This window comes from Dendrobates tinctorius, unplaced genomic scaffold (genome assembly GCF_039654945.1).
Source record: "Dendrobates tinctorius isolate UK_male_01 unplaced genomic scaffold, ASM3965494v1 ptg000171l, whole genome shotgun sequence".
Taxonomy (NCBI): Eukaryota; Metazoa; Chordata; class Amphibia; order Anura; family Dendrobatidae; genus Dendrobates; species Dendrobates tinctorius.
In genome coordinates this window covers 17,469,268-17,491,161 of record NW_027361838.1, presented here as the reverse complement: position 1 = coordinate 17,491,161, position 21,894 = coordinate 17,469,268, and the positions used below count along the sequence as shown (strand labels likewise).

Sequence of the window (21,894 nt, the reverse complement as noted above, 5' to 3'; positions counted from 1 at the left end):
ACAGGGACAGATCACCACCGCACCTGTTCTCGCACTGAAACCGCGCCAGGATGTCTTTGGCTTTTGTCCGACTGTTCAGCTGGATTGCCATGGAAACCTTTGAGTGCAATGGAGCATAGACTCTTATCACTCCTTCAGGTACATCACAGTGCTGAAATATAAAGGCAGGACAGAGCTGTGATAACCACAACACAGGACGGCTTTTCTTCGGGGGCTTAGAGGTGATGATGGATGTAGTACAAATTAAATCAAACACGAAAATCTTGCAACACCCAAATACTGGCTTCCTTAGATCCCCGGTTTACTATGGGGATGGTGGGACTTAAATGGAAACACAGGTGAATAAAAAAGGCAAAGTGTGGTCAAAGCTGGGAATTTACTAAGATATATTACATGATCAATTATAAAGCTTCTTTTAAAGAGAACCTGAGATGTAAAAAAAATGCTATTATCCTGCAGATATAGGGTTAATCTGCAGGTTAATAGTGTTTTGAGCCTGACCGGCGCCAGCACTTAGACTCCCACTGCTGGGAGGAAATGAACCTTATTCCTCTTGGTAGCGTTCTAGTTACAGTCACACTGTACACTGGCGGAGGTTCAGTCACCGCTGCATATATAGAGAATAGCGGCTGTAACTGCGCTCCCGGCACTGACTGACAGCAGCTCAGCATTAGGGCCGGCTGGGAACCAGTGTTACACCCACCGTTCGCTATACATAGAGTAGTGGCAGAAGGATAGTTGCCTCCCGGCAGTGGGAGTCCAAATGCTGGTGTCGGGCAGATTCAGAATGCTTTTAACTTGAAGATTAATCCCATATCTGCAGGTGAATAGCATTTTTACAAGTGACAGATTCCTTTTAAGGTCTTCACTAGTGATATGTGCTGGGATAAGGCATTATCCCAACATGCTTGTGTGCTAACCGACTGTCTTCGGTGTTCGAGTTTCCGTGGCTGCATGTCTCGCTGTTTATTAGGCAATCCCTGCATATGTTGCAGTTATCAAAATGCCGCAAGATATACTGCTGTGGTGACTCAAACATTTTTCGAGCAGGCAAAAGTCACTCAGTTAGCACCCGAGCATGCTTGGATATCATCCGAGCACGTTCGCTCATCACTAGTCTTCACTAAATATGCATGAGGAAAATGAATAAAAATCACGTTCAGCACTATGAAGAAGCACATACTTCTCAATGTACATTGCATAAACTTAAAGAGTTGCCGCATCTTTAGTTTTCAAGAGCACACCACTCCTCAGCCTCCTGACTTCCTGCTTCATAGGGATCGGTACTCTCTTGATGATAAACAGTTCAGACTAGTTGTATGGCTGCCCTACTGGCAAACACTGTGAGCTGTCTGATATTGCTAGCAGAGGACGTTTTACCACTGAAACATCAAAAGAGTGCAGAGGCAATAAATCTGGCTGCGAGCTCTGTATCAAAGAGGTTGGAAGTGCTGAGATCGGTCACTGGTGTTTAGAATTAAATAAAAAATTTTAAAAAATGTTTTTGAGAAGGGAGAGGATTGTTAAAAAGAGGCAAATTACAAAGTTACTTGTTTTTTTATTACCACTTTGCAATTTCACCCATTTTATGAACAGGAGGCAATCCCTTTAAAAAGTCTGATACGCTCTAGAAAAGCTGTAAAAGTTCTATATTTGGGTACAATTACAATCAAAATGCATAATGGTCACAGGGAAAATGATTAGTGTAATAGACTTTTAAAAGAGCCCAAATGATAGGGTCTGGACAGGGAAGCATATAACCTATGGCGCAATATTCATTATTATACACGCTGGAGGAATACAAACTAGATAAGCCTATATGGTAAACCAAATCTATAATGTGGAGCAGGGAGAATTGTAAAGCCGAATAGTACAGCACCATCTGAGCTCAGGGACACCCTCAGGGCATTACTGCCCTGACTGGCGTATGGTGCCCGATGATCAGAGGCGGCCAGCATCAGGCCCCATCTCATCTGCTCACCTAGCGGCAGGCTTTTGCTGATGCAGAAACTGAACCTGCATCCGTGACGCAGATTCAATTAAACTTTATTGCCGTGTGCGCCCGCACGGCAATAGTTAAAAGCCACCGGCCATTCGGAGGCTGTCAGCTAACATCATTGTCATTTGCCGGCATGTCCGCTCTGAAATGCCTGGGGTGGATGTCGGCGCTAGACCGTGGCCAGGTAAGGACAAAGCGTTTTTTGTTTTTTTTTATTGAAAGCGGCAAGCCCGGGGCAGAATGGAGACAGGGGGGCAGGATGGGAACATGGGGGCAGGATGTAAATGCATGGGAGAGAATGGGAGGCATGGGAGACAAGGGGCAGAATGAGAGACACGGGGGCAGAATAGGAGACATGGGGGCAGGATGTAAACGCATGGGGCATAATGGAGACATGGGGCAGAATGGAGACATGGGGCAGAATGGAGACATGGCACAGAATGGAGACAAGGGACAGAATGGAGACAAGGGACAGAATGGAGACAAGGGACAGAATGGAGACAAGGGACAGGATGTAAACACACGGTACAGAAGGGAGACATGGGGCAGGATGTAAACATATGGTGCAGGATGGAGACACAGGAGCAGGATGGAGACAGGGCAGGATGGAGACATGGGGGCAAGATGGAGACAAATGGGGTAGGAATATGGGGTAGGATGAAGACAGATGGGGCAGGGTCATGGGGTAGGATGGAGACACATGCTGCAAGATCATAAGGCAGGATGGATACGATGGAGACAGATAGGGCAGGATTATGGGGCAGGATCTTGGTACAGATGAGTCAGGATCATGGGACAGATGGGGCAAGATGGGGAGATCATATGGGGGCAGAATGGATACTCATTAGGTCAGGATGCGAGAACATATGGCTGGAGCCAGGAATGAGATACACGGGGCCAGGATGTATTTATATTATTTTTTTGAGGATATTGCTTTAAATGGTGGGGCGGTACTTTTACTCTGCAGAGCGACACTATGTCACCTTTTTTTCTTCATCTGGTGTAGTGTAGAAGTTGGGAAAAAATTAAGTAATGTGTTCTGCAAGCAGAGCTCTAGATAACTGTGTTATTTCTTGCAGAGACGAGCCCTGGCTGGAAGACGTGATGGCAGTCTGTGCTGGATGAAGATGAAAAGCGAAGATGAAGGACTTCACATAGAGACACCACTGGTGAGTCAGTGTGTTACCTGTACACTGACACTATATACAGAATTCCTGTGTACAATGTCACCAGTAATCACTGTATTATCTGTACACTGGCACTATATAAAGAGGTCCTGTGTACAATGTCACTGGTGATCATTGTATTTCCTTTACAATGACACTATATACAGAGCTCCTGTGTATAATGTCACAAGTGATCACTATATTACCTGTACACAGACACTGCATACTAAGTACAGATTTCCAGTGTATAATGGCACTTATGGTGATAGTATTGTTTTTTTTCTATTATTGATCAGTATTGTAGTATTCAGTCATCATGTGGTGGTAACATGTGGTCTGGTCATGGTGTGGTGGTATTTGTCCCTTGTATGTGCTATTATACGGTCACTGTGGTGGTAACATGTGGTCTGGTCATGGTGTGGCTGTATTAGTTCCTTGTATGTGGTATTGTAGGTCACTATGTGGTGGTAATATTGTGTCTGGTAATGGTGCGGTGGTATTTGTCCCTTTGGATGTGATATTATTGGTCATTTTTAAAAATTGAAAAATAAATAAAAATATACCTAAATTGTATTGAACATTTTAACAAATTTTTAATAGATTAGAGTAGAGTAGGGCCCGGCTAAAAGAGTCTACCTTGTCGTGGTGGCAGATTAAAAAAAAACTTTTGGCCAAAACAAAAGCTGCTGGCTATGTGTGATCTGGTGATGGGAACTGTTAATGTGTGATTCGTGAGAAGTGGAGATTTTCCGAGAGAGCAGTTGGACTGTGGACAGTTTGAGGGGTGGAGGCGGAGCTGGGGTGGATCTTGGGCGGAGTCTCAAGGGGGCCCCGAAAATATTGCCAGTATGGGGCCCCGTAATTCCTAGTGGGAGCCCTGTCTAAGCTATCACCCTTTCAGTGATTTACCTGACTACAAAACCGACTAATATACAAGTGGATTATTAAGTAATAGGAGTATTTGTATTATAGATCACATAGTGTTTCACTGACACCCCAAGTATTTCATAGTTAACACGACCATCTGACATGCCAACACATTTCACAGCTGAAGTGACTCATCATACACCCAAAATTCCCCAACAGCTCATTATTCTCATCACAGTTGATAAATGCTTGGGCAATACTTATTTGTGTGTAATGGGAAAGAATCCTTACATCACATCTCATGTCGCATGTATCAGATTTTTGCATTAGGAGAGTTCTTGAAGGAAATACTATCCAATCTAGACATCTTGTGGCCACATTAGTTAAATGACCGTTCCATACATTTACTAGCTGACATTATCTAACTTCCTGTTGTATTTTCCAGCTTAGTTCCATTGACTCTTTTGTTTAGTCTGGTGCATATTCTTAAATAGATGGTTTCTGATCAGTACTGTAAACATTTACATAGATATGTATACTTCCTTTAAACTAGCCCTTTGGTAATTCATACTCATACGTGACTGAGGTCTAACTGAAGGACCCCATGTATACTATGTGCTTGGCTCCACCCAATGTCATAGGCAGGACTTTTTTTTTCATTTCTCATTTCCATTGCAAAGATCTCAGCTTGTAAAATTTAGGTTACAAGTTATAATTAGCCAAGCTGAGCATTACCAAAGATTTGGCTCTGTGGGCATGAAATTTTTCCTCTGCATAATGTTGACCAATCATAAGCAGGAGGCATTATGCATGAAAAAAAAACAAGCTCCCAAAACATCAGTAGGACATACGTTCTTCTGTGAGATGTAATGACAGACAGACCTGCTTTAAGCTCAAATCTATGCAGCTACTGTGTAATTAGTACAGGTAAGCTCAGTGTCATTACAAACTCCTCTACCTTTCATCTGAGGACAGTCAGTGTGGGAAAAGTTAGTGCATCAGAGATGTCATTACAAACACCTCTGCAACTGCAACTCTCCTCTCACAGTACCGTCAGCTATGTCCCTCAGTCCACACTCACTGCCAGGAGAGGATATCTGGAGGTGTTTGCAATCACAGTCAGCTACTGTATGTTGTACTCTACCCAAAAGCTGCAGAGATCAGTGAGGAGAGCAGGGCTGTTTGTCATTACATGTCTCAATAAATAGCATGTTCTTATGATCTTCTGGTGACATGTTCTTTCCATGCATGATGCTTCCTGCTTAGAATTGGCTAATGTCTATTATCTCTGCGTTGACATATTTATTGCTGTCTCCAGAATGAGCTAACTTAGAATCCGTCAGGTCTTTCAACGTGTCCTCCTATGGACAGCCTTCTTAACTCCCTATGAAATGGATTGTAGTGTTTGTGTTAAATAGTTAATATCAAAGTAATCACTGTTAATCACAATGGCATACAGTATAAGGGAGGTTGAACAAATGCAAAATACTGATAAACATACACTTGCACTTACCCTGGACATAGGTTTTGAGCTTGCATATTTTGGCCAAAAAAGACCGAACACTTGTGTACATTTATAATGTTAAGATTCCTCCATCCTCATGGATGATAGTTGTGTAAATGACTCTTCAGTATTTTCCATCTATGCAATTTCTTTCATATAAATGTGAATTCACACAAATGGTAATATTCTGTCTAAGGTCAGAAGATTCTCCTCACCTCTCTTCTTTCAGGTCTTTCACGCTCCATTGTCTTTCTCCTCAATAATTTCCTTACACTTTTATCAAAAATAAGCTGCTTCTTGGTATTGTTCAGTGCGGCCTCATTCATTTTCCTCACTTGGGAAATAAGAAAGGCTGGAACCTATAAACACAGAAAATAAACATTAAGACATCTATAAAATAGATTGTACCATATCAGTTTTTTACAGGCTTGATGTTTTACATAGAAGTAATAGGTTGCAGACTTGTATAATTTAGTAGAAAGATGTCCTGTGGTTTGCATTACAAATGTAGCTGCAGTTGTTGCCAAAAGGCATATAGTGGAGTGATGAATCTTAAAGGTTTATTCCCAACATTGCATGTTATCCCCTATTCATAACTTGCTGGTGACTGGGGGTCTGACCACAGGGATACTCAGCTATCCTGAGAATAGAGTTCTGGAACTAAGAAACTGTATTCATTCATTGTCTATGGGGCTGTTGGAGAAAGCCAAGTACAGCAGTCGGCTATTTCTAGTAGTTTCATAGACAAGGAGTGGACCGGAAATCGAGAATGCACACCTCCAAAGACGGGGCTCTGCAGCCCCATTCTCGAGGTTTCAGAGCTTCATTCGTGAGATATCATTAGGTTTCCAGTCGTTGGGCCCTTCGTGAACAGCAAGCTATCACCTATTTTATGGTAAAGTGATAACTTATGATTTTTGGAATAACCCATTAAGTATTGCAGGAAGAATATACACTTGAAGCAATACGTAACATACTTTTTTTTGTTTCACTGCTGCAGTGGTATCACTAATGTAAGTTCCTTGCCCCTAGTTGTATACTTATCAATTCAACACCAAAAAACAAGGAGTACCAGTCCTTTCAAAAATTATTACAAAGTTTATTGAAAAAAATTACATATATAATAAAAAACATGTACATTACATATGAAGGCAAGGAAATAATGATTGGCTCAGGGGAACAGGATGACTAGATCATCCTAAATATGTAAAGTAGACATGGGGGCTGGATACTGAAAAAAAGTTCTTCCAAATAGTGCAAGTAATACTACAAATAAAGTGCGTCTCAATATTTCAAAAACACCAAATATACACAGAGGTATTGCTGGTAAAAATGTAATTCATGATAGTCAATCACATTCATTGAGTTTAAGAATACTGGGAAAACGAACAGAATCTCAAACAGCAGACCCATGCATATATGGAGATTACATATCAGTTAGTCCATATCCTTACCCATGTTGTCCTACTCTGATGAGGCAGTCAACAGACCCAATGTGTGTTTCTCTTGGGCTTCCTCGTGGGGCTAACTTATCAGCTTGGTAATATGCTTATCATCCGCCATCTTCTTCTATTCTCTGCACCGCTTCGATTGTCTTCTGCTGTTTGTTACTTACTTAATGGCTCCAGTGTTTGCTGGGTGAGCCAGAAATCACTTCTCAATGTAAATCTATGAGATCCAGAACCAGGTTCTCAGACTTGCATTGATGACTTGTGACCATTACCTCTGGTCAGTCAGAAGATGCAGTCACAAGAAGGCGAAAGGGACTGGTGTGACACCGGGAAGAGCAGAAGATGGCAACTGGCAATTATATTACTAGAGCCAGGGAAAATGCATTATCAAAATTACTTCAGTGGTGTATAAGTGTTGTATAACATAATCAAACTAAAGCCAACCTATAACATTAATAGATTATACATATCCTAACACCATTCAGTGCAAACTTTCCAGTATCATCCTCCTGGTAAAATTATCTTTTGGAGCTTACCTGATTCTCTCAATACATTTACATGCTGTGCTTGGCTAAGAGGGCATGTGATGATTATATAGAGTGAAGTAGGTCACTAAAGGGCAATTTTAGGAGAAGCTTCCCTCTGATAATAAAAGTTACCGGTAATTGAATGTGTACATTCAATATGTCTGATCCTTATGTCCACTGCTACTCTGGTACCTGACAGACTGTTTTGATAAAGTAAATTTATAATTGGGTCTCAAACATTGCATTTGTGCATTGAAAAATAAATTACGGTCATTGACTTTTAGAATGTGAAATTCGTGTTTTATTATATTAGAACCTGTTATTTCTAAAATCTTAACATGGAACTGTTTTTCTCACCGTCCATAAAATGTCCTGATACCTAATTAAAAGTCGAACGATGTGTGCCGTATATGCTGCCGCCTTCATTTCTTCTTGGTTGGCACTTTTACCTTTGGAAATAAACAGGTTTGGTGCAAGGATCATAGATACATTCCATAAACTCATTTTGTTTTTTTCTTCGTTCGACACAACTTTTTTTAGGAAGTGAAGTAAAGCCTAATAGAAAAAAAAAGGATAATATTTTTTTTTAATTATGTATCTTTATAGGAACAAAACATAGACACCCAGTATCCCAAGAAACCCCCAACTTCAAGTTACAAATTCACATTTTGTTTACAATAAAATAACTAGATTCATTGTAACAGTTCATTTTCAGATATCAAAGACAAGAAAATACATTCCTCAAAAAGATAAGTTGTCTATTTCCCTACAAAATCAACCAATGCGCACACTAATTACAATGGATAAAACATTTGAAAAGTCCCTTCGAGAACGTTAAGGGTTAGTAATAATCAGTTAATATTTCAGTTACCAGTACAAGATAGAATATAACAGGTCTCTATATACAAATTATATATTTTGTACTAGAAGTTTACACACAGTGACTACCTCTAAACTAAGGAGAGGTTATAGCTTTTGGGTATTTTTATGAAACCAAGTGATCAAACATATTACAGTCCTTTCTTTGTCCACTGCATGGACAACCAATGCTCAATCACTATGTTCCTCCTTATAAAAAAATAATAGTTATACACATTTCTGACACTGTCACAGTTCTAGTTGTGTTGATGCCGGCTCTCCCGGGGATCTCGTGACATTATTGTGTCTTGCAATCCATGCGGCTGTGGTAGGGGCCGGGCTTGGGGGGGTGGACCACTGCTTACCCTGTCCGGATGACAGACACCAGGCGATGCAAGGACGAGGCGGAGAAAGATTTCAATAGTAGCAGTTCCGGATTTATTCGTCGTCTTCCTGACGACCGCAACCACGTACCGCAGCTTCTGTACAGTTCTCTGTCTCTAGGCCCAGATACCTGCACCTTTGCTCCAGTCGAAGTAACGTCCCTCACGGATCTTTCGCTGGGGCTATCCTAGACCAATCTACCGCCAGCGCTTCACCTGCCCGTGGTCATCGTCCAATCGGTACCCCCGGGGCCTCGTCTGTCCTGCAGTCCGTCGGGTCAGGGCCACCCCCCTGACTGTTTCTTTGCTGTCTGTCCCCTGGTCGAGCTCTTCTCTCTTCAACATCTTCTACCGAACTCCTCCTGGGACTAACCTGCCTGGAACCTTATCCTGTTCTATTTATCCCCTCTCTCACCGGGAATTCCCCTCCTGGGTCCCTATCTCCCCGCCCCCCATGGCTAAGCATTTCTCAAGCCATAAGCTGTTGTTGAGTCTTGAACTACTCCCCCCTGCCATCTTGTGGTCATTTCTCGGTACTGCACTCTCCTATCTACCTTTCCTAGCTGTCACCCTTCTATCCTGTCAATCTCCGTCTCCTGTGCACAAACCGTCCCCTCCTTCTACCAGTCACGTCTGTCCGTCAAGTCACCTTCCCCACATGGCCAAACAGCAATCACTTCACTCTCCCCTTCTATGAATGTAACTAACGTCTAGAGGAGGTGACAGAGAAACTGAATCTCTCACTTCCTCCGGATGTCTGTTTTGTCCGTAGTAGGGGACAGTGAAGTGTCCGCTGATTGGCCAGAGAGATTGTGTGACATAACAAGGTCACATGAGCCCCAGGAGAACCAACATTAAAAACACTATAACAAGGACTGCACCAGAGGGGCAAATAGCTGTTATTTTGTATGAGAGCTCGCTCCCACAGCTAGAGAATCAGGCTAATTATGCAAATGACACTTATCTCAAACTCTGTCAGAGTTCGAACTGAATGTCAGTGCACTGTGCTCCGATTCTCATAGCACTGGAGCGGAGGAGATGGATGAAAGTCATTTCTCCATCTCTTCCAATGTTGGAGTCCATGTTAATCGAACTGTCATGCGAGTGCACTCTTATGTTTCACATGCACACATAGACTTGAACAGTTGAGCACGATCCGATTCTCGAATGCACTTGCAGCATTCTGCGATCTTTTTCTCATTTATCTGCACTGCCCCATAATATAACATTAGGCAGAGTGCTTTCTGATAAAATATCGGATTGGCCTCAACCGTGTTATATGGCAGTGTGAGTAAACCCTAACAGAGGAACACAGTGATTGAAATGAAGTTGTTTTCATAGTTGATAAACCGATTAAAGTTGCAATTAATAATGCTCAAATTTATCCCAGAGCAATTTGAAAAAAAAAACACAGATCCATAGAACAATCAAACATATGCAAGAAAAGTTTGTTCAATTTTTTGGCTTGTGATGATAAAGAGATGACTGCTGATAAGTGATCTCTACAGAACAGGAAGCAGTAGTAGAATTGTGAGGCTAAAGGCCCCGTCACACACAGCGATCTCGCTAGCGAGATCACTGATTTTGTGATGCCACAGTGATCTCGCCAGCGAGATCGCTGTGTGTGTGACAGGGATCAGAGACCGGCCCCCCTGCCAGGTATCGCTGATCGTGCTCGTTCGGCCTGGGCCACTTTTTGATCGCTGGTCTCCTGTTGGCCAGCACGCATCGCTGCGTGTGGCAGCGAGAGACCAGCGATCAGCGACGCTGGACGCTGGTTTCTAATGTAAACAGCTGGTATCCAGGAGCCGGGCGGCTCTTAGATGCCCGATGTTTACCTTGGAAACCAGCGTGTTCGCCGGTTTCCAAGGTAAACAGCAGGTATCCAATAGCCGCGGCTCCTGAATACCCGATGTTTACATTAGAAACCAGCTTGCTCGCTGGTCCTGATCGCTGGAGGGGCTGTCTATGTGACAGCTCACCAGCGATCAGCCTAGCGATGTCCCAGCAATCCCATCCATGTCGGATCGTTGGTGGGATCACTGGGACATCGTTATGTGTAACGGGGCCTTAAGTGAGCAGTGTGAAAATTGTGAGTATGAAGACCACAGAATTATGGGCAATAATCTGATGATTCTCTTTAACCAGATCTTTATAAATCCTCCATTTTAAACCAGTCTGGTTCCAAACAAACTCCACATATTCCTATCCTTAATAACCTGTATAATAATGCCCGGGTTTTGATAATGTAACTTTTGGAATGTGACTTTCTTGGAATATAAAGATTTCTACAGAAATCTTTACATTCTACAAACAGGAAGCTCTAGTGTTAATATATTCTCCTACCAATATTTTGCAAAACAAAAGAAACGTGTGAGCCTTGGACAGTTTTCCTTTTCCTTTATTGTATTTATAATATAGAAGTCCATGCAGTGGAGCAACTTGAAGCTCCTAGGCCCCAATGCAAAATCTCTAACAAGGCCCTCAACCTATAGTCATTAACACTAAGGCTATGTGCAGATCCGCAGCGGATTTGGCCTCTGCGGATCCACAGCAGTTCTGCAGACACTGTACAGTACCATGTAAGTCTATGGGATTTACAATCTGCAATGCACATGCTGCGTTTTTTTCACTGCGGAAAAGCTGCAGCGCGGTTTTAAATCCGCAGAAAGAATTGACATGTCAATTCTTTCTACGGATTCCGCTGCGGTTTGCCACCTATTCCATTGTCCAGGTGTCAAACCGCAGGTAAATTGACCTGTGGTTTTACCTGTGGATCCGCACGGAAAAATCCGCTGGTGAATCCGCAGCGTGTGCACATAGTCTAATAGTATTCATATTTTCATGTGAGCCAAATGAACCTTTTTGGACCCCAGACTCTAGGGCCCAGGTGTGAATGCAACCCCTGAACCTATTATAGTTATGCCCTTGGGTCTATGTTAGATCTTGTGAAGGTTTACTACATTATATATGCATAAAATAGATGGGGAATCTTTCTTATGGGTCTCATCGCAGTCTGATTGGTTACCACTATAGCATGGACATAACTGAATTTGACCATATCATCTTGGTAGCAGATTTGCAAAATGTCTCTTCTGAGAGGAAGAGGACTAAAACTCTAGTGGCATCTACTGGAAGTCGCAATTGTAAAAGTCAATATCGACCCTTTAGCAAGCCTTGCCACATGACTTAGCATAAAAGCCAAACCAGAATCTCAATTTGCAGACACTGTGTTTTGGGGTACTGCCCCTCGTCAGTACAAAGTGTGAGATCTTGTATGTCTGGGTGAGAGACGTCTGATCATGATCCAATAGGTAACGTTTCTTCTTGCGGGGAGTGACATGCCAAGGTGAAGAGACTTTTAAGCCTTGCAATGCCTCTGTAGGAAAATAAATCTGACAATTGTCTCTTCAGAGAAGATGACTAGAACTCTATTGCCATCTATTGGAAGTAGCAATCCTAAAAGTTAATATCGACCCTTTAACGAGCCTTGTCACATGAATTAGGATAAAAGCCAAGCCAGAATCTCAATTTGCAGACATTGTTTCAGGGTACTGCCCATCATCAATGCAAACTGAGAGATCTGGTTTGTCTCGATGAGAGGCGTCTGATCAGAATCTTGGTAGCAGGCAACCCTCTCCTTCACTTGCGCCTACAATCAGTAAATGACAGTTCAAGATGTCTTGTTTTTTCTTAAATTTGACAGGATGATGTTTGAAAACAAAATGCATAATATTCATAATTAATGTTATGATCACCTTACGTAAATTTTTCAACAAAATATAAAATAACCCAATTTTTATTATCATTATTATCTTATAGTAACACTTCTCAACCTTACTGAGGTCAGTCACAATGTGGACACACATCATTTTGTCCTTACGTAAAGCTCTCAAGGCCATGAAGACGGGAATTGGAATTAAACTTATTCTCCCATCCCATCCTATCACATACAGTTGTGGCCAAAAGTATTGACACCCCTGCAATTCTGTCAGATAATACTCAGTTTCTTCCTGAAAATGATTGCAAACACAAATTCTTTGGTATTATTATCTTCATTTAATTTGTCTTAAATGAAAAAACACAAAAGAGAATGAAGCAAAAAGCAAAACATTGATCAGTTCACACAAAACTCCAAAAATGGGCCAGACAAAAGTATTGGCACCCTCAGCCTAATACTTGGTTGCACAACCTTTAGCCAAAATAACTGTGACCAACTGCTTCTGGTAACCATCAATGAGTTTCTTACAATGCTCTGCTGGAATTTTAGACCATTCTTCTTTGGCAAACTGCTCCAGGTCCCTGATATTTGAAGGATGCCTTCTCCAAACTGCCATTTTTAGATCTCCCCACAGGTGTTCTATGGGATTCAGGTCTGGACTTATTGCTGGCCACCTTAGAAGTCTCCAGTACTTTCTCTCAAACCATTTTCTAGTGCTTTTTGAAGTGTTTTGGGTCATTGTCCTGCTGGAAGACCCATGACCTCTGAGGGAGACCCATCTTTCTCACACTGGGCCCTACATTATGCTGCAAAATTTGTTGGTAGTCTTCTGACTTCATAATGCCATGCACACGGGCAAGCAGTCCAGTGCCAGAGGCAGCAAAGCAACCCCAAAACATCAGGGAGCCTCCACCATGTTTCACTGTAAGGACCGTTGTTGTGAGTTCATTTTCCCCTTCACTACTGAGGCCCGAGGAACTCCCTCTTCTGGTGAAGAAAGGTAGTGAGCCTGATTGTCAAACACCTGGGGCTGATGATGATGACTGGCTGAGTGGAGTTAATGACTGGATATAAAGCTGCTGACGCCCTTCTGGCCTGCAGGTGATTTCTCTGTGGACTTCTAGGAAACCAGTCTGATTCCTGCTCATCTAAAGCTAAGATTTCTGCTTTGCCTTTTTGCATTTAGTGTTTTGTTTTCCTTGCTTTTCTGGATTCTGCCATTCCCTGCTGGGGTGAGCTGAATCTCCTTTTGCCTGTTGCTCAGTCTTCAGAATATTCCTGAGTACTGACATAGCCTTTTTTGAAGCCTAGCTTCTTCAGGGCCTTTTTTACTGTCAGTTTGTTGGCTCTTATTTTCATAGGGTTTTTCATGGATTGCAGACAGCAGCCTTCCTGTCCTTTCCTGTCTAAGCTAGCTTGGGCCCCATCTTTGCTCAGTCTATCTTTGTCTGTGTTTTGTTCTTTCTTCTTGCTTCACCGTCATTATATGTGGGGGGCTGCCTTTTGCTTTGGGGTCTGCTCTGGGGCAGTTTAGATTTCCCTTTCTGTCTTTAGGCTATGTAGTCCTCCGGCTGTGATCGAGGGGCCTAGGGCATCGTAGGAGCCCCCCACGGCTACTGCTAGTTGTGTTGATAGGTTCAGGGGTCTGCAATCCGATAGCTGCCAACTTCTCTGGTTTTCTGGACTTAGCTAGCATTTCTATTTTTGCCTCCTATGGTGACTCAATCATAACAGACCGTGTTCTTTTCTTTAAATACCTCTTTTTTTCTCCTGTAAACTCTATGTTGATGCCTTTGCCCAAAAAGCTCTACTTTTGTCTCATCTGACCAGAGAACATTCTTCCAAAACGTTTTAGGCTTTTTCAGGTAAGTTTTGGCAAACTCCAGCCTGGCTTTTTTATGTCTCGGGTTAAGAAGTGGGGTCTTCCTGGGTCTCCTACCATACAGTCCCTTTTCATTCAGACGCTGACGGATAGTACGGGTCGACACTGTAGTACCCTTGGACTGCAGGGCAGCTTGAACCTGTTTGGATGTTAGTCGAGGTTCTTTATCCAACATCCGCACAATCTTGCGTTGAAATCTCTTGTCAATTTTTTTCTTTTCCGTCCACATCTAGGGAGGTTAGCCACAGTGCCATGGGCTTTAAACTTCTTGATGACACTGCGCACGGTAGACACAGGAACATTCAGATCTTTGGAGATGGACTTGTAGCCTTGAGATTGCTCATGCTTCCTCACAATTTGGTTTCTCAAGTCCTCAGACAGTTCTTTGGTCTTCTTTCTTTTCTCCATGCTCAGTGTGGTACACACAAGGACACAGGACAGAGGTTGTCAACTTTAATCCATGTCAACTGGCTGCAAGTGTGATTTAGTTATTGCCAACACCTGTTAGGTGCCACAGGTAAGTTACAGGTGCTGTTAATTACACAAATTAGAGAAGCATCACATGATTTTTCGAACAGTGCCAATACTTTTGTCCACCCTCTTTTTTATGTTTGGTGTGGAATTATATCCAATTTGGCTTTAGGACAATTCTTTTTGTGTTTTTTCATTTAAGACAAATTAAATGAAGATAATAATACCAAAGAATTTGTGTTTGCAATCATTTTCAGGATGAAACTGAGTATTATCTGACAGAATTGCAAGGGTGTCAATACTTTTGGCCACAACTGTAGCTATTATTATTATAATGACATTGATACCTGTTGGAAGGATTCCTATTTTTCTTATCATTTTTTATGATAAGATGCCCTTATAAGATCTGCTTACACTGTAGCTTCCATGTACCAAGGATTTATTATCATGAGCTGCCAAGTGCAATATTTGGCTTTTCTTTCTAGATAAACAATGCAAATATAATCAACATGTGAAATGATTGCAGTGAACTTACGACTTACTCCTGAAAGGAAATGCCTAGAAATATTTTATGATACTGTTTCTAATTTAATTTACCTTGGCAGTATCTCTGTTGGCATCTGGCAGAAGCATGATTAATAGATGAAGAGCTTGAAGCTGCAATTTGATCTTGGAGATTTCTAAAGAAATGAAAATAACCGAAATAAGAATTCTTATATGAAAGTCTGAAATTTGATTAGTTACCAAGAGTCTTACTGTGTTCTCATGAGGATTTGTTTTATAAAACAACCCAGAGTTGAGAGATTACCCTGTCATAATTCTGTCTTTGACATCATCCGATGACATAAATTACACATAATCTACAGAAAAGTATTGGCACAATGGACTTATTTATTGTATGAGTGACCTAGAAAGCTGCCACCGCCGGAACAATATCAGCAAACACATGAAAAAGCTCAGAAACAAGCTCCCTGACTACATTCTTTAAAGTTATAAATGACCTATTGTCTGAGCTGGTGCTTGATAAGGACATTTTTATCTCACTAGGAAGAAGTCTAGTGGTAGACAATATGACAGAATGTGACTTCTAATTGTCCCAAATGGCAACAGATTCTTATACAACTATGCTTACAGGCAGAAATTGACTTAAAAGAATGTACATAGCGTTTAGCTTAGGCCTTTATTCTTGCACCCATAGAAGTCTATTGAATCTTTATATGCCTCAGTTCTCATACAAAGACATTCAGGGTATTTAAAGAGGTTGTTCAGCACCTAAAATGTCCTTTCTAAATATCTATCTTTGCACCATAACCACTTTTGTAATTAGCTATATTATGAAATATCCCACACTTCTCCCTATTTAGCTAATCCCTAAATGTCTTTTTCATTTCACTTCCTGTGATGTTTCTAATGCTAGGAGTCTCAAACAGGACATCACAGGAGGCTGGGGCTGCACTCACTTCCCTGCAGTGTCTATCAACCATTCTGGAACACTAAATCATCAAGGGGCAGCGTTGGAGTTACTACAGCTTCTTGCATTAACGCACTCTAAAGATGTCCCTGATCCATGGTGACAGAAGCAGAGTGCAGTCGGGCATCTTCTAACTGTGAAATAAGACGTTGTCAGGGGGTGACACAAGCACCGTCCCATAGCTTCAAGCACCATCCTCAAATGAATCATCTTTTGGGGTCGATACTGGTGTCACTTACTGCTTCTATCAAAGTCCACTGATAACGATTTGTTTGAGGTGGGTGCTAGAAGCTCTGAAACTTTCATTTTAATATTCTTAAAAAGTTTTTTTAAACACAAAAAGTGAAATACACAGAATACCATCACCAACTTTAAAGTGGCGACACAAGATAGAAGAGCTGGGGAAGGGGGGTGCCTGTCCCTGCTATATTACTGTATAGCCCTACCTGCCAGCGGAGGTTGGCACCCTATTCCTGCGTATTGGAGCCCCTGCTCAGCGACATCTCTCCCTTCTAACCTTGCTAGACCCTACTTGGGAACAGGGTAGAAAAACTTACTAATACATAACAGTTATAAGACTGACAAAGGACTTTAATCCAGCTCCAAGGATCCTCTAGTATAAAGGAGCTGGTCAGTCTGCTTGGCAGAAGGGAAAAAAAGTGTTGATATATTAAAACAAGGCACTAAAGAAATAAATATGAACTCTCCCTATAGTGCAGCTACTTAACAGCGGAGGTTGGCACCCTATTAGAAAGCGAATTTGGCGCCTCCGCTCCACGACGGCTATCCCTTGTAGCCCTGATGTGGGATTAATATCGGGAACTGTATAACCTATAAGGTAGAATCATAGAATCATAGAATCATAGAATCGTAGAGTTGGAAGGGACCTCCTGGGCCATCTGGTCCAACCCCCTGCTCAAAGCAGGATTCGCTAAATCATCCCAGTTAGATGTCTGTCCAGCCTCTGTTTGAAGACTTCCATTGAAGGAGAACTCACCACTTCTCGTGGCAGCCTGTTCCACTCATTGATCACTCTAACTGTCAAAAAGTTTTTTCTAATATCTAATCTGTGTCTCCTCCCATTCAGCTTCATCCCATTGCTTCTAGTCTTTCCTTGTGCAAATGAGAATAAAGTTGATCCTTCTACAATGTGACAGCCCTTTAGATATTTGTAGACAGCTATTAAGTCTCCTCTCAGTCTTCTCTTTTGCAAACTAAACATTCCCAAATCCTGCAACCTTTCCTCATAAGACAGGGTTTGCAGACCGGTCACCATTCTGGTCGCTCTTTTCTGAACTTGCTCCAGTTTGTTGATGTCTTTTTTAAAATGTGGTGCCCAAAATTGGACACAATATTCCAGATGAGGTCTGACCAAAGAGGAGTAGAGGGAAATAATTACTTCACGTGATCTAGACTGTATGCTTCTGTTAATACATCCTAGAATTGCATTTGCCTTTTTTGCTGCTGCATCACACTGTTGACTCATATTCAGTCTGTGATCTATTAGTATACCCAAGTCTTTTTCACATGTGCTGTCACTTAGCCCTATTCCTCCCATTCTATATATGCTTTTTTCATTTTTATTGCCCAGATGTAGTACTTTGCATTTCTCCCTGTTAAAAACCATTCTGTTAGTTGCTGCCCACTTCTCCAGTTTATTTAAATCTTTTTGAATCCTCTCTCTCTCTTCTCTAGTATTAGCTATCCCTCCTAGCTTTGTGTCATCAGCAAATTTAATCAGTTTACCCTCAATTCCTTCATCTAAATCGTTGATAAAGATGTTGAACAATACAGGGCCCAGGACAGAGCCCTGTGGTACCCCACTTGAGACATTCTTCCAACTGGATGTGCAGCCATTTATGACCACTCTTTGGGTCCGATCACTAAGCCAGTTATGAATCCACCTAACAGTTGCCTTGTCCATTCCATACTTAGTCATTTTTTCAATAAGGATTGTATGAGAGACTTTGTCAAATGCTTTGCTGAAGTCAAGATATACTATATCTACAGCATTTCCTTGATCCACCCAATCAGTAATACCATCATAGAAGGAAATTAAATTAGTCTGACATGACTTATTAGTTACAAACCCATGCTGACTCTGTTTAATCACTTCATTCTTATCCAGGTATTGACATACATGTTGTTTAATAATTTGTTCAAAGATCTTTCCTGGTATAGAAGTCAGACTCACCGGCCTATAGTTGCCTGGGTCCACCTTCTTCCCCTTTTTGAAGATAGGAACAACATTTGCTCTTCTCCAGTCTTCTGGCACTTCTCCTGTTCTCCAAGAATTTTCAAAGATTATGGAGAGGGGTTCAAAAATTTCTTCTGCTATCTCCTTCAGTACTCTGGGGTGTAATTCATCTGGACCTGGAGACTTGAATACATTTAGGTTAGCTAAGTGTTTCCTCACTATCTTTCTGTTTATAGATATCCTGGATTCTTCTATTCCCTTAATAGGACAGTGAATAACAGTTGATGTTACATTTCCTTTCTGAGAGAAAACAGATGCAAAATAGGAATTTAAAAGTTCAGCCTTCTCAACATCCTGTCTTACCATTTCATCATTTTCATCCTGTAAAAATCCTATAGCATCTTTGACTTTTCTTTTACTTTTGACATATCCCCAAAATCCTTTATTATTGCTTTTGACATCTCTTGCAAGCCTCAATTCATTTTCAGCTTTAGATAATCTGATTTGTGCCTTGCAGGTTCTGCAGACAGCATTATATTCTTCTTTAGATATGCCTCCTTCTTTCCATTTTATAAACATTTTTTGCTTCCTTTTTAGCATGTGCTTAAGTTCTGTGTTCATCCATCCTGGTTTCCTTAAATGCTTCCTATTCTTCCCTCTTTTCGGAATTGTTAACAACTGTGCTTTGAGAATTTCATTTTTCAAGATTTCCCATCCTTCCTGGACATTTTTGTCTTTAAGGATATCCAGCCATTGGATCCCTCCAATTCTCTTTCTGAATCCCTTAAAATCTGCCTTTCTGAAATCTAACCTTGACGTCTGAGTCTTCACAGGTCTTCCGCCTCTAGTTATCCAAAATTCTAAAATAGCATGGTCGCTACCTCCTAGGGTCCCAGCCACTTTTACCTCCTCAACCATTTCCTCCCTGTTTATAAGGATTAGATCCAAGGTAGCAGTTCCCCTTGTTTTCTCCTTTACCTTTTGGAAGATAAAGTTGTCAGCAAGAGAGGATAAGAATTTCCTTGACCTGTTAGTTTTGCCTGAGAGAGATTCCCAACAAATGTCTGGATAGTTGAAATCTCCCATGACAACTATGTCATATTTTTTGGAGAACTTGGCCATTTGATGCATAAAGAGTTCATCCATATCTTCAGCTTGCACAGGCGGCCTGTAGTAAATGCCTACAATGGTGTCCTTTCCATTGTTCTGTCCTTGTATTCTTACCCAAACAGTTTCCACAGAACTCCCAGTCTCTGAAGCTTCAATCTCTGTGCAGATATACGCATTTCTAACATACAATGCGACACCCCCTCCTCGTTTATCAAGTCTGTTTCTTGCAAATAAGTTGTATCCTTCTAGTCTTGTATTCCAATCATGTGTATTGTCCCACCAAGTTTCAGTGATTCCAATGACATCATATTTCTTTTCCTGTGTTAGTAGTTCCAATTCTCCTTGTTTGTTGCCCATGCTTTGTGCATTAGTATAGAAACATTTTAGTTTGTGATTGGTTTCTCTTTCTCCAATATTTTTTTTAATTAGATTCTTTCGTCTTTGTTCTTCCTTTCCACTTCTAATAGCAGAGTTCTCAGTAGCATTTGTCAGGTGTATGGCTTTTTCTGGTCTTTTGCTTCCCTTCCCATGTTGTTCTAGTTTAAAGCTCTCCTTACAAGTGTAGCAAGGCGACTTCCAAATACCTGCTTTCCAGTCTTCGTAAGGTGCACCCCATCTCTAGCAAGTAGTCCATCGTATAAGTAGTTCACTCCGTGATCCAGAAATCCAAATCGTTGCTGACGGCACCATCGACGTAGCCAGTTGTTCACCTGCAGAATCTTATTCCACCTCCTTGTTCCATGGCCATCCACTGGGAGGATGGAAGAGAAGACCACCTGCGCTCCCAGTTCTTTCACTTTCTTGCCTAAGTCTTCAAAGTCTCTGCAGATGGTTTCCAGGTCGTTTCTTGCGGTGTCATTTGTCCCCACATGTAGTAGCAGGAATGGGTAGTCATCTGTAGGTCTGAAGAGTCCTGATATCCTGTCAGACACATCTTTAATTTTTGCACCTGGAAGACAGCACATTTCTCTTGAAGTTATATCCGGTCTGCAGATAGCGGCCTCTGTTCCTCTCAACAGGGAATCCCCCATGACCACCACTCTCCGTTTCTTCTTCACAACATTTTTCTTTCTCCATCCAGGAGGACTCTGAAGGCGTACAAGGTTGCTGTTTGTTGGCAAAGTCTTATCCTGATGTATTTCTTCATCGTTTTCCTGCGTGAGAGCCTGGTACTGGTTTCTGAGCAGTATGGGTGCTGACTGCCTCCTGATCCTCCTGCTTCTCTGGGTCACATGTCTCCATTCCTCTGTTTCTTCAGGTGCACTTCGAATTTCTTCTCTTTCTGTAACATGAAGAGATAATTCTGCTCTGTCCAAGAACTCTTCACCTTCCTTAATGATCTTCAACGTAGCTAACCTCTCTTCGAGATTTTGCAACTTTTCCTCCAACAGGGTCACAAGCTTGCATTTGTGGCATGTGAAGTTTGGCTTTTCCACTGGTAAATCTGTGAACATGTAGCAAGAAATGCAGCTCACCAAATGGCTCCTGGCCTCTTCCATCTTGAGATTTCTTAAAAAGATGAAAGATGAGCCAAAATTCGCGCGCCGACAGGCGCGCGGTTTCTCCGATTTCCTCTTTTCAGCTGCAACGGCCAAAACCCAGTGATCGTTGAGCTCGCGGAGACTCTTCACTTATCCCAGAAGGCACTGGGAATATGCAAATGATCTCCTCAAGACTCTTCCCCTGGTTTCTCCGATTTCCTCTTTTCAGCTGCAACGGCCAAAACCCAGTGATCGTTGAGCTCGCGGAGACTCTTCACTTATCCCAGAAGGCACTGGGAATATGCAAATGATCTCCTCAAGACTCTTCCCCTGGTTTCTCCGATTTCCTCTTTTCAGCTGCAACGGCCAAAACCCAGTGATCGTTGAGCTCGCGGAGACTCTTCACTTATCCCAGAAGGCACTGGGAATATGCAAATGATCTCCTCAAGACTCTTCCCCTGGTTTCTCCGATTTCCTCTTTTCAGCTGCAACGGCCAAAACCCAGTGATCGTTGAGCTCGCGGAGACTCTTCACTTATCCCAGAAGGCACTGGGAATATGCAAATGATCTCCTCAAGACTCTTCCCCTGGTTTCTCCGATTTCCTCTTTTCAGCTGCAACGGCCAAAACCCAGTGATCGTTGAGCTCGCGGAGACTCTTCACTTATCCCAGAAGGCACTGGGAATATGCAAATGATCTCCTCAAGACTCTTCCCCTGGTTTCTCCGATTTCCTCTTTTCAGCTGCAACGGCCAAAACCCAGTGATCGTTGAGCTCGCGGAGACTCTTCACTTATCCCAGAAGGCAC

At 42.0% G+C, this 21,894-nt stretch overlaps 1 protein-coding gene across 5 annotated transcripts in view; it reads right to left on the bottom strand.

The window, feature by feature from the left end:
• The window catches only part of ARHGAP28 (Rho GTPase activating protein 28), a 220,369-nt gene that overhangs the window by 23,019 nt on the left and 175,456 nt on the right, over window positions 1-21,894 (bottom strand). For all 5 annotated transcript variants that reach the window (XM_073550932.1, XM_073550935.1, XM_073550934.1 and 2 more), the window contains 4 exons: window positions 15,427-15,509; window positions 7,872-8,069; window positions 5,752-5,895; window positions 24-151 (listed from right to left, as the gene is read on the bottom strand). In XM_073550932.1, the coding sequence (XP_073407033.1) occupies window positions 24-151; window positions 5,752-5,895; window positions 7,872-8,069; window positions 15,427-15,509 (553 nt within the window). The remainder of the gene's footprint in view (window positions 1-23; window positions 152-5,751; window positions 5,896-7,871; window positions 8,070-15,426; window positions 15,510-21,894) is intronic.